The following is a 22,112-nucleotide window of genomic DNA, read 5'->3' on the forward strand; positions in this document are numbered from 1 at the left end:
AAAAGCAAAAACAGTGTCTCTTACCTCGAGAAGACTGTCTCCCACCAGCGCAACCAGGAGCTCATGTCCATGTTTCTCCCTAATCAGGGCGGCGTTCTCTGATGCGTACATGCAGGTAAAGTCAAACATGGCCACGTCTGGCTGCCCATAGTGATTGATGGCGTAGTCCAGCGACGGCAGCTGGTAGTTGGTGCCAAAGTCCGCAGCCTCACGAGCGTACGACAGCAACGCTTCCTGGTTAACGTTGTCAGAATTCAGCAGTCGCTCCGTTTCTATGTAGTCCTGGAACAAGAAGAGGAGCCCTAAAACTTCAGGTAAATATTTTAAAAATACTACACAAGTACATAAACCGTTTTCAAAAATAGCCTATTTATAATATTTAGCTGCTACAGGCTAATTCATGGAGCTTTTCTTTCAACGGAAAACATTTCTCATCTGATTTGTTTGTGTAAAGAGTGTTAAATGCAATCCTTGCATGAGTGTCATAATGAAAAAAAGCTATGGCGCCGTTATAGGTCAGCCATGTGGCCTCTGACGCCTGTGCTGTGTGCGTGGGTTTTGACCCAGCAGTCGGAGGGAGATTTCACTCGACACCAACAGCCAATGTAAGATGAGAGGGAGACCACTGGGGGCTCAGCARCGCAGCACTTCAGCACCTGCGTATGTGCTTGGATAATGCATATGGGAAAAGTTTGTATTAYGGATTAGTTCCAAAACTGCATGATAAGAATTTGTGTTATTAACAAAAGGTTTTCAAATAACAACTGCAAGCTTACTCTGAAAACATTTGTCATGATCTCTTCCATGCAAGGAACGGTTTTTTTTTTTTATATGCTGTGAGAGAAATGGAATAAAGGTGAGAGGTGTAATGCTTTAATTAGAGCCCTGTGTATCATCATCGGCTGTGCAGTGCCATCACTCACTACACTGGTCAGCACACAAACCTTTCTGTGTTCCCACAAGGCCATCTGACTCCTAGCTTTGGGACTTCCCTTTAAATGTTGTGATTTTCTGGTCCGTAAAAGGATGTCATTAGAAAACTATACTTTTTTATGAAAAAAAAATATATAATAATAATAGAACAAAGCAGAATAGACAAGCTTAATTCACTCTTAACACTAAAGGTTGCAAAACAAACTTTAAGGCATATTACACCAGTGATACTTTTGGAATAAAGCTGCATGACATAAAACAATGAGCTGCCYGTTTGCTTAAACAGTGAGCTCCTACCARTGCTGTCGGTGTGCCACCACTTAACAGGAAGAAATTAAGATATTTATATACCACATTCTCCTCTAATCCCTTTGAAAATTATACAAGAAGCTAAAGAAAACAAAACAACAAAAAATAAATAAAAAAACTCAACCACAGCTGGGCAGAAACATGTCAAATTATTATCCACAAACACTTAGTTAGGAGSCACTTYGCAGGAGTTACACAACTAATGTACCCACTCAAAACATTAAAAAGAAACGCATGTTCCTTTGAAACATAAGTTTCAAAAGAGCTTGTGTTTTATAAACAATAATATTACTTGTTATTAATTTGGTGTTAAGAGTTGAGTGGGTTTTTAATGAACTGCCATGAAATATAGATCAAATTTTTACTTTTGTGTTGTGTTTTTTCTGTACCATTTCCCTAAAAGCTATTAGCTATTTTTTGTCCCACAAAAACTGGGAATTTAGGCTAATTTTAGCTTATGCACTAATTTTAACATACTGAATGGAGTAAGTCCATGTTACTCAACATGCTTGTGGCTCTCCACATGCTACTGASTACACTATAGCTTACTTTAGCATTGATGCTAATTTGGTTTCAACCAGCAGGCACACTTTGGCGGGCCCCATTTAAATTTCTAAAGAAATGTTCTAGTTGTCACTTATCATGGATGGATGGATTTACTGTAGAATAACTTATTAATAGAATTTCAATTGTCCATTCTTTTAAATATCATAGCCTTTTTAATCCATTTTCATAAAATTTGTAGAATATTTTTGATTCAAACTGTTTTGTCACTGGCAGAAACAGCCGGTAAAGAWAGCTTAAATATTATTAGTGATGCATCAACACAATAGATTACYRTTAGCTAAACTCACATTTATGATGACCCCTTTGTCCAACAGGCTCTGCTTCTTTGCAGTCATCACAAAGTAGTGGGTGTTGTCCTTGTAGTAAACAATGTTTTCCAAATCAATTCCTAGAAATTAGAGCGTGTTGTTTAACACATCCCTTTAGAGCTGCAGATCATCCATAACATTTGACACATTTACACAATTTACCAGTCTCCTCTTTAAGTTCCAGAAAAAATTTCTGGTTAAAGATGAAGGCGACGCCGCTGATTTCCTCGACTTTAGCTTCTGCTGTGGTGTTCCTGTTGACAAAGTTGGCCGTTATAGCGATTGCCAACTTTCCTCTGAACTCCTTGCGACTGAAACCTGCCAAGAAGGGATTAGGAATTAAAGGGGGAAGGATGCAAATTCATATTTGTTWYKAATTAACACATGCATAACCAGACAGGAAGCTAAAAGCAAATAAWAAAGGTTTACAGTAGCCTGAAAAGGCACCTTTAGAAAGCAACTTATCATGAGCAAGAACTGGTTATTACTTTATAAGTATGGTACAGCCCCATTCAATAAATTATAATATTAATAGAAGGTTCATTTCAGTAACTCCATCCTCAAGTGAAAAGCATTCTATAACTCAATTTGATAAAGACTGATGTTTACCACCTTTATTTCAAATGTTCATTGAAACATGACATTTAATATTTGAATATTACATAGACCAACAAAAATATACTTTAAAAACAGAGAATTGTAGGTTTATTGAAAAGTGTTTAATGTCAGCTTAAAAGTTATTTTCAAAATAAACTTTTAATCTGACAAGAAACTCATCAGGACATTCTCTTCTAATGTATTGAATGTGACTATAAACGGCCAAAGTTATTCACATACCCCTCTAAATCACTGAATTTTATGTTTTCTAATCATTTCCAAGGCCAGCATGTGGAAAAGTCACAAAAACCTAGATGTGCAGATTGCTTCTGCAAATATTGGGAAAAGAATGAGTTGCTTGCAGGAAGTCTAGTCAAATCAAAATAATTKGATTTTGGCAGTTGCCAGGATACTGGCATTTGCCTGACCACAACGTGCTGCGTTGTGGTGTGGAGCTGATYATGTAGGGGTGTTTTTCTGGACTTGATCTAAGCGCCATAGTTCAAGTTAAAGCAACTCGTAATGCTTCTGCATACCAAGACATTTTGGACAATATTACTATCCAAACTTTTGAAGGACTGGTCTGTGGACTGCACCTTCCAGTTCCAAGTCATTACACACCAGTGTAAAATAATGTCCATAAACATCTCAAAAGGTTTTCACAAATCTCTGACCTCAACCCAACTGATCACTATTAGGGATGAATTARAGCACAAATTGTGAGCCTTGTCCAAGATTGCCCTCATAAATTTGTTTCTGGAAAAAATTGGCCAAATACTCCCAAAGATAAAGTYGTACACTTTGAGGAAAGATTTCCTACAAAAATTGAAGCTACTAAAACTGCAAAGGGTGATCAGACATCATATTAAGCCTTAGAACGGGTCAAGTTYATGTGTGAAGGAAGACATGCACATACTTTTGCCAATATGACTGTATATTTAGAATACAGATTCTTGAACAAACAAGCACTTATTTATTATTCTTGGACAGAAAGGTAACAGCTCTCATCCAGTTCATGAACCTTCACACACAACCACATAAAAACACATTTAGTTGAAACTATGTCAACAGGAAATGCCTCAGTGCTAGAACGAGCTTCCTCAATGTGGGTCAGTAGCAAAACTTTCTTTGTCTCTCATGTTGAACCGATTGTCAGCACTTACTCCCCCACAATGCTTCACAGTTCTGAGTTGAGGTCAACCCTCACCMTCTAATGTGCTTCTGCGACCGTCTGCACCGATCACCACATCAAAGTCAAAGTCAGAGACTGGATGATTGGAGGGCCGGAGTTCTGCTCGCCAACCAGGACCTAAGAAAAAAAAAAAAAAAAAAAGAGATTAATGGAATATTTAGAATAAAATCTGAGTTAAAATAAGTTGTTTTCCATTCCTGTCTTAATAGAGCAAGCAACCTTTATTGTCCCGCAAATGGGAAATTCAGGTGTAGCAACAGATATAAAGGTTCACACACAATAAGTTCTTAGTRTAAAAAAAAATACATAAAAAAGTAAGATTAGCAAAAACAAGTGCTGCTGTTTTAAAGTAAATGCCCTAAATTTGCTTGCTTACGTTTTGCCTGATATAGGCCGGCTTTTTAAAAAAGTCTCTAAAATTCTTCTGTTGTGTTCTTTGGAGAGCTAAAACATGACCGTCTCTTAGGAATTGCTTTGGAAAACAGAGCAGAGTCTATCAATAGCTTTATTTTCCACTCTGCCAGAACTTATCTGTTCACTTCAACATATGTGACATCAAGGGAGCTTTCCTTATATAGCCGACATGTGCAAGCAAGTGCCATCATGTCACTGCTGGTCACGACCCTTTTAAACAAGGATAACCCTGTTTATACATTCACTGGTCTGTTCCTGTACTTGTTGAGAACTTGCTTTAGAGACCAATCTGACATTCTTAACTTAATTYGGAGGTGTGAAACTACTCTCTTAAGAGTGKATTCTCAAAAGATTTGCACCCAAGACCTTCATGGAATAAACTTGCTTTCTTCTCCCAAAAACAAACAAAAAAGTGTCATCTCATAGAACTGCACAGAGAAGGTAACATCCAACGCAGATGACTCACMGTCTTCCGTCTGCTGCTCCGGAGGCTCCAGAAGTTTTACAAACTCCACATTGACGTGAATCTCCACTCCCAGGATCAGGCTCACTTTCAGCAGCATCAGCTGCAGCTGGCGGATACCTGAAGAGGGAGCAAACGGTGCTTTGAAAAAGGGTTGTTCAGTCAGTCACATTACAGCCACAAGCGCCAATGTACTTTAGTGGGATCGTATGTCTTTTGCCAACACAGAAAAGTATGAAATTGTTAAGAGGAGTGAAACATCGTTTCTTTTTTTAAATAAATACAATATGAAAAGTGTGGCCTGGATTTGTATTTGGCCATTTTTACATTGTAACCATTAATAAAACYCTGTGCTGCCTGCTGCTCTCAGAAGTCTGGCTATGTATAATTTAATCTCAATATTAATACAGCTGCTCTGAGCAGCATGAGAGGTTTGTTAAAGAATACAAATAAGGATGCATTGTCTTGAAAACATAAGAACGCAGCAGATGGGTTGAAGATGGAGAAGGGCTTTAACTCTATCTGAAGCCCTACCAAGATATGGCCATTCAAATAAACATGTAAGGAGAGCATTTATCATAAAAGCTCATTATAKGCACATGATAACTTTGATGGAGCAGCAGGAATTAACACAACAAAGATATCCATTGTTGAAATTAATCCAGAAAATCCTTCAGTTGCAGTTTGCCATGAATTCTGTAGGGGACACGGCAAATATGTAGAAAAAGATGCTCCACAATTTTTTTTTGTATTTCATGCAAGCACTATGTGGCTGAAACCGCACGCAGCAAATRATCCTGCACACGCCGTTCCCATAGTGTAGCATGGTGGTGGCAGCATCATGGTGTGGGGAATCTTTTTTATCTCATCAGAGTCAGACTGTTAGATTGGTGGAGCTACATACAGGCCTGCGATGATGCGCTTGTGGCTCAAAATCTGCTGTTTTCAGGAACAAACACAGTTTTTCCMTTAAAAGAAGTCAGAGGTAAACCTGCTGTCGTATTCTCAGCCAAGGATAATAATATACAACAGTTGCTGCAGATAAGGGCAGCAATACTGATGAAAAAATTAAAAAAATTAGACCTGGAAGATAAGATAAGCTCTCCTCTCAGAGACACAAATACATCATCTACTAACTACAGGACAAACATACAGAGAGATAAACTTTTTATGAGACTCAGCTAGAAGTCTACTGCCTTGATAGTGATTATACACCCACAGTAAAAACAAATCCTTTTCCTGTTGTTGACATCCAGTCAGCTTTTTGTTCTTTACGACTTACTTAAAGACAGCTCYATTTTTGGAATTGAAATCACGCAACAAAAAGAGAGAACACTCACTGATGTGGTCGATGGCGCCRGCGCAGAACTTTCCGTAGAACTTCTTGGCCCCAAGGGCCCTGAGGTCATGAATGGTGTAGGGCCAGAGGTGGAGCACGTTGTTCCTAGAGAAGGTATCCCTCTTCTCGATCACAACCACTTTGCAGCCGAGCAGGGCCAACTCGATGGCCGTTCGCAGACCGCAGGGGCCGCCACCGATGATCAGACACTGGGAGTAACAGAAGGTATGAAATGAGTGAGGATGAGATGCAGTCTGWGCAGCTAGGATGTTCTGTTTGATGATGGTGTGTAAATACTTAATGCAGTGCAGTCATATTTGTTAGAACATTTTTCTTTTGTCCCCCTAAAAACATACAGCGCAAGTAGGTCCTCACCATCAATGTGGATTAGAGGTTTTGCTCCCCATCACATAGAATGAGGAACAGAGGCAATACTAAAGAAAAGTTTGGCATTTTGTAATGTTAAACTGTAGYGCTTAGCAAGTGTTTTGAGGAGMATGATCTGATGCATTCTACTCCCCCCTTGCATGTAACGCAACCAAATATGGAGACGATCAAGTTGCAGGGAATAAAGAATGCTGTCCTCTCATTTGGATTTTACATTTTGTTTCAGAGAACATGGTTCGCCCAGCTCCATGGTCACCGTTCTTCATCTCCAAATAGCCGTTTCTCCAGAAAAAATGTCTGGAATAATAGCTGAGTTGTTATTTCTGGCTAGCCCTCTACCCAGCCCTTCTGTGTTAATCTCCCTTCTGCAAGTCTCTGGCCTGTTCCCCCCCACCCCTCACTTAAAGTCTTATCTCTTCCTTGAAGATATAAAGTCTTTCCAATACAACGTCAAAAGTGCTGCCTAAACATGCCTACATACATGGTCAAACAACAACACAGCACTTGAAATGCCAAATTTGAGAGCTTAGTTTCCAAACTGTGTTTTGAGCCTTGTTAAAAGTTATGCAGTACAGTTCAACCGGCAAATATTTCACTGCTTTGTCTGTTTGTACCATAAACCAGTGTTTCCTGCTCTTGTCGCTTGGGGCTAATTGCCCTGCACGCTCCAACCCTGCAAGACTTGATGCTAAGTTGTTGAGGTTATTAATTCCTTTGAGCCAGGTGTGTTGAATCAGGAAAACATTTAAAACATTAAAAAAAACATTGTGACCTGCGGATCAGGACCCAGAAGCTCTGCTGTAACCAACCTATTTGGCGCAAAATACCAAGATGATCGAAGAGTTATTAAGTGAAAACTGGGGATAAGTGTCTAAAGTAGTCTAAAGAACTTCAATACAATCTTTCATCCGCAAACAAGCCTGCCTTTACTTTTTCAAATGCAGAAAGGACAGGAGGTCGCTGACCAGTTTTCAGCTTTTATTTTGCAAACTTCATTGAGACTGATGTTTCAACAGCATCTGTATCTTCTGATGGACTCCATGAAGACTCCATAGAATATTGCACTATAAAGCTGAACACTGATCAACACCTGATTTCAGCCTGATTACATATTGATTGGGTATGACATTGCTATGATTGACCCTTTCTGGGCATGAATATGTTTGATCACGGGGTCACATTGCACATTACTTATTAATAAGTTACTTCTTTGCAGGCCGCAAGCTTCTATCAAAGACTACTACCAAAATGGGGCATCTTTTAAAGAAAAAAATATGCAAGTTATCTCTGTTACATAAGCTTGTTCAAGTGCTTAATTTTACGTGGTTTGCATTACCCATTGCAAATATTTGTTGTTGGTTTTTTTTCATCATTTTTTGTCTGCAGCAAAGGGGATACATATAACGAAACTAGGACATCTTCAACAACTGGGAATACTGGTGGATCAGTTTGCTGTGATTAGTCACATCTCTGTTCACATGTTTGTTTAACCCTTTTGAATGGGTTAACATCAAGAAGGGTTATTTTTTTTCTAATTTTACCTTCCAAAAACCAAAAACACAGTCAAAGAGCCCAAACAAGTAATTTGACAAAACCTTTTGAAATAAAATTTAAGTTTTTAAGAATTTCTCGGCAACATGCTCCTACCCTTGTTCCTTGGCAGGCTTTATTCTGGTTGTACACTTTCTGCTGTGCCCGTTTGTCTAATTTTGTCCACAAGGCCTTGACTTTCCAGGAGCTGACTGCTGCCTTCAAGGAGCTGAAGAAGTTGCCATGGTCCAAAGGATCCAGCTCCATCTGTCTGCAGAGGATGCTGAAGGCCTGCAGGGTTCCTTTACATGTGGACGCCTGGACAAAGTTCTCAAAGAGCTGGCTGGCCTGAGCCGTCCGCTCATCCTCCGTCTCGCCCATCTGCTCTGATTGCAACAGAGTCCCAGCTTCTTAAAAACTTTGCCTCCTCCGTCCCTTTGTGACTCGTCCAGAGTTTCTCTTGTTCCCCACTGCTAGAACTGAAGTTTTAGCTGCTGTATCATTTCGCGGTTAAATGTCTCTGGAACAAGAAGAAGAAAACAAATCATCAGAGAGCATACAAGKCAAGTAGCATTGTTGTGTAGATTAAGATTGTTAAGAATTGAGAACTTGTGTCTGCTGCTTAGTACATTTATAACTTGGAATGTTGATAAAAGTCAAAAGCAAAACTTTCTGATAATTTTACTTACAAAATGCAGCTAACCAATCCCTAGGATTTACTGCTACAGTTTTGAACTTTAGTTGTAGAAAGATCCAAACAAAAATAATAACCAATTGTGAAAAATATATTTTATTCTAAATATCTTTTTAAATATATAAACATTTATTAAAAAGGATTTTACTAAACTAATTTTTCTGTTAGTAAAAATCCTTTTTCTGAGCCAAGGTTCGTGGCTCACAATTACAAACCTTCAACTATCCAATGTTTTGCTGCTTTGACCAACTTTATATCCCAACTTCTTCACCTGACATCAACAAACCCGCTGCTTTAAAACAGTAACTATTGTCAACATATCTTCCTCTGGAACTAAGAAATGTTTTTCTTCTGCAGCTCCACTGAATGCCTGACAGGATTAGGACAGATTTATGCTCTTGGTGGAGATCAGCTGAGCGGTCATGGGAGAAGCTCAAGCAATAGTACAGAAAGAAATAATCATTTTCACAGTCACACAGCTACAATTATACACCAGTGGCAAATTGTCGATGCACTAAATATAGAGATTCAGATAATACTAACTGTTCCCTTAGAAGACTAGGTGCTTTGTTTCTTCAAGGAAAAACAGTTTAATTCTCACAAACACATGAGAGATTTTCATTTCCCCAATCTACCATAAATATTTTCCTGATTCTTATCCTTTGTGCCTAACTAAGTCATCTATGTAACAAACTGGCAAACACTCACGTTACACCCTTTTTATGTAATTTCAGCTGCAAAATTATGGCTTTACAAATCACAAATATATAAAATCAATACAAAAAGCACAAGGTGCATTTCTTAAAAAGTATTTTAAAGAACAGAGTCTGAAAATTCAAGCATTACTTAATGTCCAGTTTCTATTTCCCCAAACTTATCCAGACATGGAAACTGATAAAAGCAAACTTAATATTTTCCTCAGGCTTTTCAGACTGGGAACCTGTAATAAGGGACTATTTTCCGCTCCCAAACTCCACCCAACAACAGGCATGAATTATCCACAGCCAGAGTCAAACATTTCCTGAATGACGTCTCACTCGGAGGTGAGCACCAGGTCACATTTGCTGGAAGCCTCTTGGCATTATTTTTTTACGCTCGTGGAAGCTGCTTCACAGCACGAGCGTAGAGAAGCCAAGTTTCTCTCAGATAACACTGCTGGTAATCTCGACTTGTGATTATGAAGAATGTCCAAGGTTCCCTTGTGGTAGATTGTGCGTGCAGAATGAAAACAACACCTGGTTGGTTCTTTTATTCTGCAGCAATCAGAGAGCGACCTACACTTTCTCAAAGTCCCTGACTGGCCCAGGGGGGCTCTCAGGTCTCAGCTTCCTAACAGTTTGGCAGCACACAGCAGCGTCTCGGTTACTATTACTCTCTTTACAAAGTGACACGCCTCAGACCTTTTATGTAAGTCCAAGCCCTGCCAAGACAAAAAGCTTCCACATCTTTCCTCTTTGTATTCCCAAACGCGGACTGAAATTTGTTTCCTAGCATTCAATTCTGGTGTGAGAGCTCAGGGACATGCCACCCTATCTGGCCATCTCTGATAATCAGGCTTAATAAAAGTAACCGTAATCAACCAGTCTATGTAGAAAAAAAAAAGAAATATGTGCATTTAGAGGTGAGAAGGGTATGGGAAAGAGCACAATCTTGGGAGCTTTTTTTGTTTATGTTTCAACAACTGGGAGGGTGTGCACTGGGGGTTTTCAACAGGAAGTGGTTTAATGTATTATCTTCTTCCACATTTGTTGGTGCATCACATTCTCTTCACTGTAGTCTGAGTCAGGGACCAACTAAATATAATTATGCCTGGGTCCATTGTGCATTTTCTGCATGAAAATAAGAGCCTTTGGAGTCATTAGGAGTAAGTGACCTACTTTTGGAGGAACGCGTTACCTTGGAAAGGCGATAATACTTTGAGGGAATTGTTTAGTGTATCAGTTAAAAATAATTTCAGCCAATTTAATGAGGCTAAATGCCAACATACTGGAATATCCATTTAGCTTATACAGGTCCTTCTCAAAAATGAGCATATTGTGATAAAGTTCATTATTTTCCATAATGTAATGATAAAAATTAAACTGTAATATATTTTAGATTCATTGCACACCAACTGAAATATTTCAGGTCTTTTATTGTTTTAATATAGATAATTTTGGCATACAGCTCATGAAAACCCAAAATCCCCGTCTCAAAAAATTAGCATATTTCATCCGACCAATAAAAGAAATGTGTTTTAATACCAAAAAGTCAACCTTCAAATAACTATGTTCAGTTATGCACTCAATACTTGGTCAGGAATCCTTTTGCAGCCTTCAAGGCGGCGTGGCATGGAGGCAATCAGCCTGTGGCACTGCTGAGGTGTTATGGAGGCCCAGGATGCTTCGATTGCAGCCTTGAGCTCATCCAGAGTTTTGGGTCTTGCGTCTCTCAACTTTCTCTTCACAATATCCCACAGATTCTCTATGGGGTTCAGGTCAGGAGAGTTGGCAGGCAAATTGAGCACAGTAATACCATGGTCAGTAATACCAGTGGTTTTGACACTGCGAGCAGGTGCCAGGTCGCGCTGAAGAATGAAATCTTCATCTTCATAAAGCTTTTCAGCAGATGGAAGCATTAAGTGCTCCAAAACTTCCTGATAGCTGCTGCATTGAACCTGCCCTTGATAAAACACAGTGGACCAACACCAGCAGCGGACATGGCTCCTCAGACCATCACTGACTGTGGGTTCTTGACACTGGCCTTCTGGCATTTTGGCATTTCCTTCTCCCCAGTCTTCCTCCAGACTCTGGAACCTTGATTTCCAAATGACATGCAAAATTTGCTTTCATCCGAAAAAAGTACTTTGGACCACTGAGCAACAGTTCAGTGCTGCTTCTCTGTAGCCCAGGTCAGGTGCTTTCTGGTTCAAAAGTGGCTTGACCTGGGGAATGCAGCACCTGTAGCCCATTTCCTACACACGCCTGTGCACGGTGGCTCTGGATGTTTCTACTCCAGACTCAGTCCACTGCTTCCCCCAAGGTCTGGAATCGGCCCTTCACAATCTTCCTCTGGTCACCTTGTTTCGTTGTGCAGCGTTTTCTGCCACACTTTTTCCTTCCCACAGAGGTGCCTTGATACAGCACTCTGTAAATAGCCTATTCGTTCAGAAATTTCTTTCTGTGTCTTACCCTCTTGCTTTAGGGTGTCAATGATGGCCTTCTGGACAGCAGTCAGGTCAGCAGTCTTACCCATGATTGCAGTTTTGAGTAATGAACCAGGCTGGGAGTTTTTAAAAACCTCAGGAATCTTTTGCAGGTGTTTAGAGTTACTTTGTTGATTCAGATGATCAGGTTAACTGCTCGTTCAGAGAACCATACATGATATGCAAATTTTTTGAGACAGGGATTTTGGGTTTTCATGAGCTGTATGCCAAAATCATCTTCATTAAAACAATAAAAGACCTGAAATATTTCAGTTGGTGTGCAATGAATCTAAAATATAAGACAGTTTAATTTTTATTGTTACATTATGGAAAATAATGAACTTCATCACAATATGCTAATTTTTTGAGAAGGACCTGTATAGCAAATGACTTTCTAATTTGAAAGCAAAAAAATAAACAAATAAATCAATGGTAATCAGTGTAATTCATTCCAACAGGTGATCAACAGTTCAAGTATTGGATGTGTTGCCAGTGCAAAATATTTAAGTGCATTGAAACTGAAAACTTTCACGATTTCCAGTCCAACAAGTAGTGCTTTGTTTGATTTACCATTTGGCTTTGAATTTGGTAAAATAAAAACACACACAAAAAAAAAGTCTTATGCATCATATTTCTTGAAAATGTTTTTATAAAAACAAGTTTCTCCGTCACATAACTTTTACTTTATATTTCAGATATTCAGATCAAACTAATATTAGTATTAGAGAACATAATTTAAGAAAATACAAAAAGCACTTTTTCCATTATGATTTCAGTTATTATGGCCCCGAGTGTCCTTTATATTTACATAGAGCATACAGATAGCTTTTTTCCTCAAATTAAATCATAAAAACAATGTTGCATTTGATTTTAAAATATATTTTGATGATCTGAACGGAATGGATAAAGACACAAACAAGAAGAAGGTCTAAGTGGGTGGAGGTATTTTGAAGTAGGCCACTTTGTGTCACTAATGCAGGCCAATTACCAAGTGTTCAGCTGCTATGCAATATCAGGAAAGAAAATATTGACATCATTTGTGGATATATATTTATACATAGCATGTTAGGAATACCAAAAGGTATCAGGTGTCACTGCGTGCATAGAAGGAGGTTTGCATATTGCAGCTTGCACGTTAAGCCTCTTTAAAATAGGGCAAAACAGCCACCAATTTCCACAAGCATCACATGCTTTTCAGCATTTAAGGGTATTTAAGAGCTCCATGTCCATATGTTAGGCAAGAAGAAACAGTTTTTTCAAATAAATGTCCCTACAATGTCTTAAGGATACTTTCAAGAAAGATAAATGTCCCGATGCACAAGGAAACCTTAAAGCAGCTTTAAGGACATCAGAAATGAGGTTGTTAAAGATGCAATCTGTCAGGTTTTATAGATCAGAGACCAGTTTCAGAAAGGCCAAGGCACAAACAACTGAAGCGTAGAAGTGACAAATAGAGCAGGAAAATTGTGTCCTTGGATCACAAACAAAGAGATAATTCACTCGTAATGACTCCACAATTTAATAGATTTTTTTACAACATGGGAAACTGCCAGAAACAAGGTGTGAACTGTAACACTTCTCTCATTTAATGCTACAAGTAACATTCAACACAACGCCAGCGAACATGTTGACAATCTGCCAAAGCAGAGATAATGTACAGGTATGGCCCTGTAATTTCTGTATGGTGGAAAACAGTCTAAAAGTTTTAATGGGAGTTTAACCTTTAAAAACTAAATACACCATAAAAGCAGAGTAGTATCTTTGTTTTCCACCCTTTACACTGATGTCCACATTGGAAGATCAAACATTGAATGAGAAGAGAAAAGTCTAGATTGCTGGCATAAAAACTATAATGATGTAATAGCACTTTGTTTATGAGCCAAATAATCAACATGTTATATCAAAAAAGGGAAGAAGCAGGCTAGCATTAGCATACCTTTTGAGTAAACTCAGCAAAATCCAAAGATTGCCAACAGAGAAAGATGCACATGAACCAAAAACTGGCTGTATGTGACAAGCAAATTCTTTAGAACTTAATAATAAAGCTGATATGTTGTTAGAAAAACATTAAGCTAAATACTAATCCCTTTAAATGTCTTTATTTTTTCTATTGTGCTTTTAAAAATGTAAAAATAGAAAAGGGTAATCATTATATAGATATCTTCATCATAATTACAATCTCTATTTAAGGACAGAATCTAATTTCTTGCCCCCAATCATTTTAGATTCTTTTTTTTTCTATTTTGGCTCTTATTACTATATTATGAATGAGCTGCTGTTGTTCTACATATTGGTCACAAATTCAGAATTGATTGCACAAACAGAAAAAAACATTCAGCTTAACTAACAACATTTAGTAAACATTACAGATTTCACATAGTATGGCACTCGGTTGAAATGATTAATGATTTTCATTATAGGTTAATCACTCACACAACTCAGAGCTGTCGACAGCCTGTGGATGTTTTTTACAGCACTGTGAGAGGAAGACCAAAGCTGATTCAACAAGTTCCTCCCCAGACTGATGGGATTTCCCAGAGAGAGGAAAAATACAGACACAACTGCAAGAAGGAATGGCAATGGGAAAACTGAAATAAACGGGAAATATTACATTCACATAGCAGAGGTTATGAAATTCTTGGAATTTAAGAAAATGTCTGCAGAGAGTTCAGGTCTTGGCCCAAACATGCTTCTGTTTTAGTCCTGATTTATTCTGGACTGAATTCAGTAAGTAAGAAAATGTGAAAGTTTGAAGTACGAGCCTTTTACGAGAAATGCAGCACACAACCAACTTTAACTGATGAATGGACTGTTTAATTTAACATCAGTCATTGTCAAGGTCAAAACACATCTGAACAAAAATTAGGCATAACGATCATTATGATCAGGAAACAAAAACAACAACATGCTTTTAGGGTAATTTCAGATAACTGAAGCTGCATATTAGGCCATTCACTTTCTGCTTCACTTTTCTGCTCTCTTCCAATTTAGTGTGGTGGACTGCTGCTCCAACAACAAACTGCAGCCATGACTCCGAAAAGAAATGAAGAATCTATTAAACCAAGAGTTGCAAAAGCAGGCTTCAATACAAATGCATGGCAGACTTTTGGGAAATTTATTTGAAAAAAGAAAAGGAAAACTTCATTTCCGTACACTTCCCAATATCGCTTTACTTTGTGTTGGTCTATCACATAAAATCTGAACACATAGAGTGTTGTAGTTGTAATGTGACAAAAGTTCATTGTATAGACACTTTTGCAAAGTACTTTATAAAGAAGCAACATTTTGTCATTTTTGAATGGGCCAGAAAAGGAATGAATCAGAAATACTCGTCATTTTTTTCAAAATTTTAAGATTGTGATTTCCAATTTGAAGTTAAAACACTTAACAGTTTTAAAAATATTTTACCTGTGAAATACCTGTGTATCTTGTAAATCCTCCCAAGTAATAAAAAAAAAAAAAATCAAGTTTTTGGCAGCACTGAAAAGCATTTCTGGAAAAGAAGCAAAATTAGTGTTTTTCTGAATATCTTTAAGCCAAATCGCCTGGTCCACAGCTGAAAGAGACACACCCATACTTAACCTTCAGATAAGAGGCTGTAGGAGGGAGCACACTCCCATCTTCTACATATTTGTTTTTCCTCAGGGGACAAACCGCAGCACAGAAAAGTGGGCCATTAATGTGAGAGGATATAAAAACATGAACTTAGCCCTCTGTGACTGCAAGTAAACTGAAAAGTTTGATCTGAAATTCCCATGCAACAGTGTTTAAGATATAAAAAAAAGAAGAGAAATTCAAAGCGTGAAGGTAACTTCTATTTCATTAAGGCGGCCCAATAATGGGTTTTCACATTTTGGTTGACAAATAATCTAAAAAAAAAAATCTGTTTCCTTGATGCATTTCATATCTGAATTTTAGCATTTTTATTTTAAGCAATAATTGTATGCTTGTTATGTCCTTTTTGTCTCTCGTTTGATGCCCTCTAAAGCTCTGTGGATGGTATCAATGGTGGCATGTAAAAAATGTTGCTGGCCTTGCCATGCCTTAACATTTAGAGCATCTGTTGTTACACATTATCAGCCAACTCAAGCAGGAGATGCTACAAGTCATAAGGCAAAAAAAAAACTTTAGCAGGACCCTTGGAACAGTCTGTGCCTAGAATCAAAATAAAACTTTTGGGTTAAAACTTCACATACCATGTGTATAATCTTGGCCAGCCAGCAATCAGTGATCAAGTAGGATCCATTTCAAAGCCATCAGAAAGACACAGCTACTATGCTCATTCTTATGTCTGAGCACAAATTGAAGAGCTCAACTAACTAATCTTATTAACTTAATTAATTTAAAGAGGACAGGATGAAGCTTGAGCACTCAAACTCTAGATGTGGCAATCTATAAAATCCAAAGATCCTCCTAAGATTTTCACCTTGGATCTTCTTAATGGGCAGCAGCATCAGCAGTAACTAACACACCACCAAGCAGTCTACGCAAATAGGCTTATGGTAAAAAGTGCATAGGCATGATCTTGATTACAATCTGTCCTTCTCACTTTTAAAATCAGGAAAGAGGAAAAGGACAGGAATATTTCCACCGAGTTCAATTCATCAGCTGCAAAAAGGTAGACGACTCTTGCAGACCACAACAATTCAAATGAACTGGTAAGRGTAGAGTTACACACAGGTAGACAAGAACCAATTCACACGACWAGGGACTCAAATTCAGATGCTGGAAAGAATCATGGCWTAGCCAACCACAAACAAGAGCAAGTCAGAGTTGCCTTAGCATGCATTCCAATCACCAATCCAAACKTGTGCTCTTATTTTAGTTTTAAATCTTTATATTGCACAATTTGATATTTACCTGACAACTCTGGGCAGTCACTTCTTGTCTGAACAAGCAGCTTACATAAACATCCTTGCCATCAAAACACTAGGTAAGAAAATAAGCAACACTCAAAAGTTGAAAAGGAGTTAACGCTCAAACAACCTGTGCAAGTCACTGAGATCTCTGAATGAAGTATGTAACTAACACGCCTTTTAAATACCCAAGAGACAAGATAACGTTTGTATTCAACAGCTAATAAACTCAGGAGACCGAGTTCTGTCAATCCTTTTATGGATTTTGTCATATCTCAGCAACTGTCTCTTTGAAAACAGTTTTACAATTAAGGTCATGGTGTGGATTGTCATCATTGGTACAAAGGTTGCCTCTTGCACGAGGGAATCCAAACACACAAAGCTGTAAATGATTGTAAAAGGAAAGCCTTTTCCTTTTAATTGGTGCTGACCCTATAAGGCATCATCCAAAGCTGGCCCAAGCCTTTTATGGACATACACGAGACTGTGCAAAAATCCTGCATCATTTTTCTTTGCATATYGTTTTCAATTGGCCAGAATTTCTTGCAATGCCTAAAAATGGTCTTGATTCTTTACTTTGCCAACAGCTTTATTCGGCAAGTTTGTGCACAAACATTGAATTTGATTTCAGTTCCACTTTGCCCTCAATTATGACGTTTTAAACATGAATATTTTAAAATAATTYTTCGCAAGTATTTTTTCATACCTGTGGCGTTCTTACCAAAGAGAAAGACAAGATTCAGTTAGTGCAAACGAACAAATATAGTTTTTAATTTAAAAAAAAAAWTWACAAAAACAATTACCTGAAAATTAGTCAAGTACTGGACTGAATATGAGTGAAAAAGTGGCCAATATTCAAAGAAAATCTTTGAAAGGCTCTTCAAAAACCTGACAAAGTGCTGATCACTGGATGCTTAKATACAAAATTTGAAAGAAACTAAATCCTAAAATGTTTGCATCCTTCAAAAGTCCTTATAAGTTGACATGAGGCAGAACCTCTCTGGGGGAGGCTTTGTCTTTTAGTTGACCCAAGACWCAGCACCTCTGATGGCACAGATCACCTAAGGCCATATGTCTGGTTGTGTTGAAAGAGGCTTTAATTGGTTCATGTGAGCCCTGAAATCAGACCCTTAATCCTCACAGCATTAACGCCGCAGAGTGCAGAAGTTTGAGGTTGGATTACGTCTTCATCCTGCCAACAGTTGTGACACTAAATGCCACAGAGCTCACAGAACCATTGCACGGAAATTAGTYCACAAAAATACAGTGGGGCTAAGGAGGTCTTGACCTTAAGCAACCAGTTTGATCAGCAGGTAAAAAAGATTAGCTGCTTGTAACATTTAACCACTTCAAATGACCCAAGTCAGTGCTTTAAGAGTTTCAAGACTGTAGAGTCTAGACTTCCATGTTGATTCAGATTCAATTTCAGACCAATTTGAGGAGCAGGTTTGGATCTTCATGTGCCCTAATGAGCATTAGACCCCCGGGGTGACTGTGTGTCTCATTTACTTCGCTACGTTTGTCACAAGAATCAAGATTTCCAGAGGTAAACCAAAACAGACCAAACATCTAAAGGCGGATGAGAATTTAACCTCGACGTAAATTAATTCTAAAAATCTATAAAGCTGTAGGATGAATAAACTTTGACAGCAGCTAAAGGTTAGCTGAAAGGCTACAAATTTATTGTTCAAAATGTTTTGTTCCAATTCCGAGGCTGCGTTACGCCGTCCTCAGTAAGTAAGAGGTATATGGATTAATCTCTTTGTCACAATTAACCTAAAATATTTGAAACTTGTTCCTTGAACTAACATTTCATTTCAGTGTCACTAAGCGCCTTCCAAAGTTGGTCAATCCAATGCAAAAATACTCAGCTTTAGCTTTACAATATCTTTAATGGCATCATCATAAAATTATTTAATTGAGTCTCGCATTAAAAGTTAAAAGCGTTAATCCACAGATTCCATGCAGAAATCTCCAGATCTCAACCTTTAGAAAATCTTATGACACCCTGAAACTCAACTTGGCCTTTCTCGTTTGACAGCAGCCCATGTGGTCAGCAAGTGACGGTGAAGCCCGGCTCCCTGGTGTATTTTTGTCTTGCTGCCCCCCCCCAAAAAACCCCTGAGCTCATATATGCAGCGACACCCCCTTATAAGTCAAAAGCTTATTCCAGGAAGTGACAGCTTGTGCAACTAGTCATTTTCCCCCCTCTCTGGCCCAGAGGCATCAACCCACCGATAAGGAGTAAACACCAGCATGAAACAGTTCGAGATTAAAATCGAGAGGGTTGGCAGCAGAGAGCTGCAGGAAAAGATGAAAGTAGAGAWGCATTCCATGAATGAGTGGAGAAAATTTGGTGTCAATTGGATTTCAAATGTCAAGGCAACTGAAAAAAAAAGGAGCGGCACTAAGACAACATGCACATTGAGACTAATCAGAACTGATTAGGATGTACTGGGCTTATGCCCGTCTCCCGTAGTCAATGAGCAAGAGGCGGAGCCCACCCTGGACTGGTCAGCAGTCCATTACTTTCGGGCGGCTCAGAAGACTAATTAACCTAACCGTCATGTTTTTGGACTCTAGGAGGAAGCGAGAGTACTTGAACAAAAACCATTCACACACAGGGAGAACATGCAAGCTCTATGGAGAAAGACCGCAGGCCAGAATTCAAACCTGGGACCTTATTGGTGGATGRCAGCAGTGCTACCATCTGTTTAACCATGCAGCCCATCAAAATTACATTTATTGTCAAATAAATCATTTACAATAACTTCTAGAATTAAATGAAAAGAAGAAAAATATAACTTTTCAAACATTTTAACAAAACAATCACTGATCCAAGCCAATCCAGGGTAAAATGTGAGATACTAGTCTCTGTCTGATTAGTTAGTGCATCCTTATTGTTTTTTTTKTTTTTTTGTGCGAGTCTTGAACAAGTGAAATAAGACGTGCAAATTATTTTGATGACCTGGTTAGTCAGGGATTTCCCATTCCAAATTGTTTTTAATTCCTGATGGTCAAAGGTCTGTGTCGGGTGAATGGCTCTGTACGCCGCAGTCAGATCACATGGCTCAGACATCCTCAGCTGTCCCAGAAAACTTGTCCGCAGCACTACTGACACACTTCAATTTACAACCTCCACAGCAAAGCGCCAAGTTTCTCATGCAGGAGGCCAAACGCTTTCTGAAAACTGTCTGGAGATGATGAGCTAGGACACGTCATGATCAACAAGTCGGACAAAAACTTGCTAGCAATAAATAGCCAAGCACTAAAGAAGTTTTGTTTTTTTCTGCATGAAACCTTCAACCAAGGTAAGAAGTAAATATTATGTAGACTGTAGCCGATTCCAAGACCAATCAGTTTTGGCTTAAAAGTATGTCTTTAATATCTGATCTGATAAATTAAGAATTAAAAAAAAAAATTTTCAAGATGCTGCAATTTTCCCAAGTCAAATTTCAAATTTGGCTCAGAAGCTCCAGTGTTGTGAATGCCATCTTAAAAATAATAAAAGCTAAACTTTTTCTGAGTGAAATTTGAAAGTTYGTAGTCTYCAATTTTTATTTTTGTGCTTAAATTCAAACTTTCTTTTGCCTTTATGCCAGACCCAAATAGAGAATACTTCAAATATTTTTGTCAGTTTTCTGTTTTAGGAAAGGAAAGCAACCCAAATTGTCTAAAGGTYACAAACATGAACAACTGTGGCATTAAGCTTCAATTTAACAATATACAATTTGAGATCAAGTAGCGGTTTGTAATTTAAAGTGGGTGTTGTCTTTTCTCCCTCAATGTCAAAGTCATGAGGAAAGGCCATCCCACTAAGAGACCTCAAAATATTTCTGAAAAATGATCCACTCTGATATACTTTTCCTCTTTTGCTACAGTTGTATATTGCAAACAAGAAGCAGTGCAGGGCCAGTGGACACTGCATATCAGCTGATGTGCAAATAGAGGAAAATGTAAAAATGTCTTAAAGCTAGAACCTATTAATATATTTAGGTGTTGCTTCTGAAAAGAAAATAATTTCTGATGATGGAGGATACACAAAATCCAACAAATTCTCTGGATTTTTACAATCAGCTTCCAGCTGAAACATCTTGCATGTATGCAAGGTCAGTTCTGACCTAAATAAAGTGGATTTGCAGGGCYTACCAACAACTAATGTTATTTCTGTTGACTGTTGTTACAATCATACAGCAACAGTGTTATAACTCAGAGGTTTCTTTAAGTTTGTTGCAAGATTGACTGCTACCATAAATCTTTCCTGCCCACAGCCTCGTGATCCACAACAACTCTTTGAAGATACTTGGATAATATGAGTTATGACAACACTTACTTTCTTTTTGGGATACAATTTTCTGTGTTGAATTGAAGTTTGTGTCACATGTGCAGACACAATCCACTGTTAAACTTTGCAACACAGCAAACAAACGTAATTTTAAAATTAAATTTAGCGTCCCGACTTCCTGAAAAACAGGAAAAAGTTATCTGTTAATACTGAAGTTTTCTGATTGCAGCACTGATCAGTTCCTGCTTGGTAGTAAACAAGGCTACAGTGGGTACAACTAATGGTATCAAAACAACAGCAAACCATTAGTTAGTCTTTTACTGTTAGAAACACCATTTAATAAGGATTTAACCAATCCGACCTATGACCTTTAAGCCGTTTGCGCTGACCAAGCTGSTTCTGACTGACACGTTCATTCAGCAACTATAATCTCCTTGTGACAGCTGCTGCTCATTTACATCTCATCAATAATCTCATCAACTACAGACATAATTTTTAGAGCATAAACCTTATCTCGACGATAGAAGGGTAGAAGCAGCAAATGGGGAACAGCGGTACTGAACTGAGTGGAGGTTTTCCCAACAGGAACATGAAGCCATAACAGCGGGGGAGTGAGGGGGAGTGAGGGGGAGTGAGAGCGAGTGAGGGCGAGTGAGGGCGGTGCGACATGCTCGTTCTGCCTGACTGGATTTCAGCTGCCAGGAGGCGTGAAGCTACCTGCGGCACACACAGGAGCCGAGTCCGTGCAGTGCCTATCGGAGAGACTCATCCTGGGCATGAAAACCAGATTAACTCTTGTATTGATGCACTTAAACTTTCCCGATCGCAGGATGAAGTGATCGTCCGAAAAGAAACTTTGATGGTTTTTAAAAACCAAAATTCGGTGCAGAAAATTTCGTTTATTGTGGATTTTCTCCATTTCCAACAAGGTCAAGATTAGGCGTACAGGATTAATTAATTCCATGCACCGTAATGGTCAAATGTCTCTCAGCAAGTTTCACCTGGAAATCAAACATTTTTCTTGTGATCAACAAAACAACTTTTCTTAACTGAG

General features: G+C 38.5%; 1 protein-coding gene across 6 annotated transcripts in view; it reads right to left on the reverse strand.

Annotated features, from left to right (window-relative positions):
• mical2b (microtubule associated monooxygenase, calponin and LIM domain containing 2b) overlaps positions 1-22,112 on the reverse strand; it is a 46,191-nt gene that overhangs the window by 22,456 nt on the left and 1,623 nt on the right. For all 6 annotated transcript variants that reach the window (XM_008411711.2, XM_008411708.2, XM_008411709.2 and 3 more), the window contains exons 2-8: positions 8,157-8,559; positions 6,124-6,331; positions 4,787-4,903; positions 3,922-4,023; positions 2,280-2,435; positions 2,097-2,197; positions 25-282 (exon numbers count right to left, since the gene is read on the reverse strand). In XM_008411711.2, the coding sequence (XP_008409933.1) occupies positions 25-282; positions 2,097-2,197; positions 2,280-2,435; positions 3,922-4,023; positions 4,787-4,903; positions 6,124-6,331; positions 8,157-8,420 (1,206 nt within the window). In that variant the 5' untranslated portion in view covers positions 8,421-8,559. The remainder of the gene's footprint in view (positions 1-24; positions 283-2,096; positions 2,198-2,279; positions 2,436-3,921; positions 4,024-4,786; positions 4,904-6,123; positions 6,332-8,156; positions 8,560-22,112) is intronic.

Source organism: Poecilia reticulata, linkage group LG6 (assembly GCF_000633615.1).
Source record: "Poecilia reticulata strain Guanapo linkage group LG6, Guppy_female_1.0+MT, whole genome shotgun sequence".
NCBI lineage: Eukaryota > Metazoa > Chordata > Actinopteri > Cyprinodontiformes > Poeciliidae > Poecilia > Poecilia reticulata.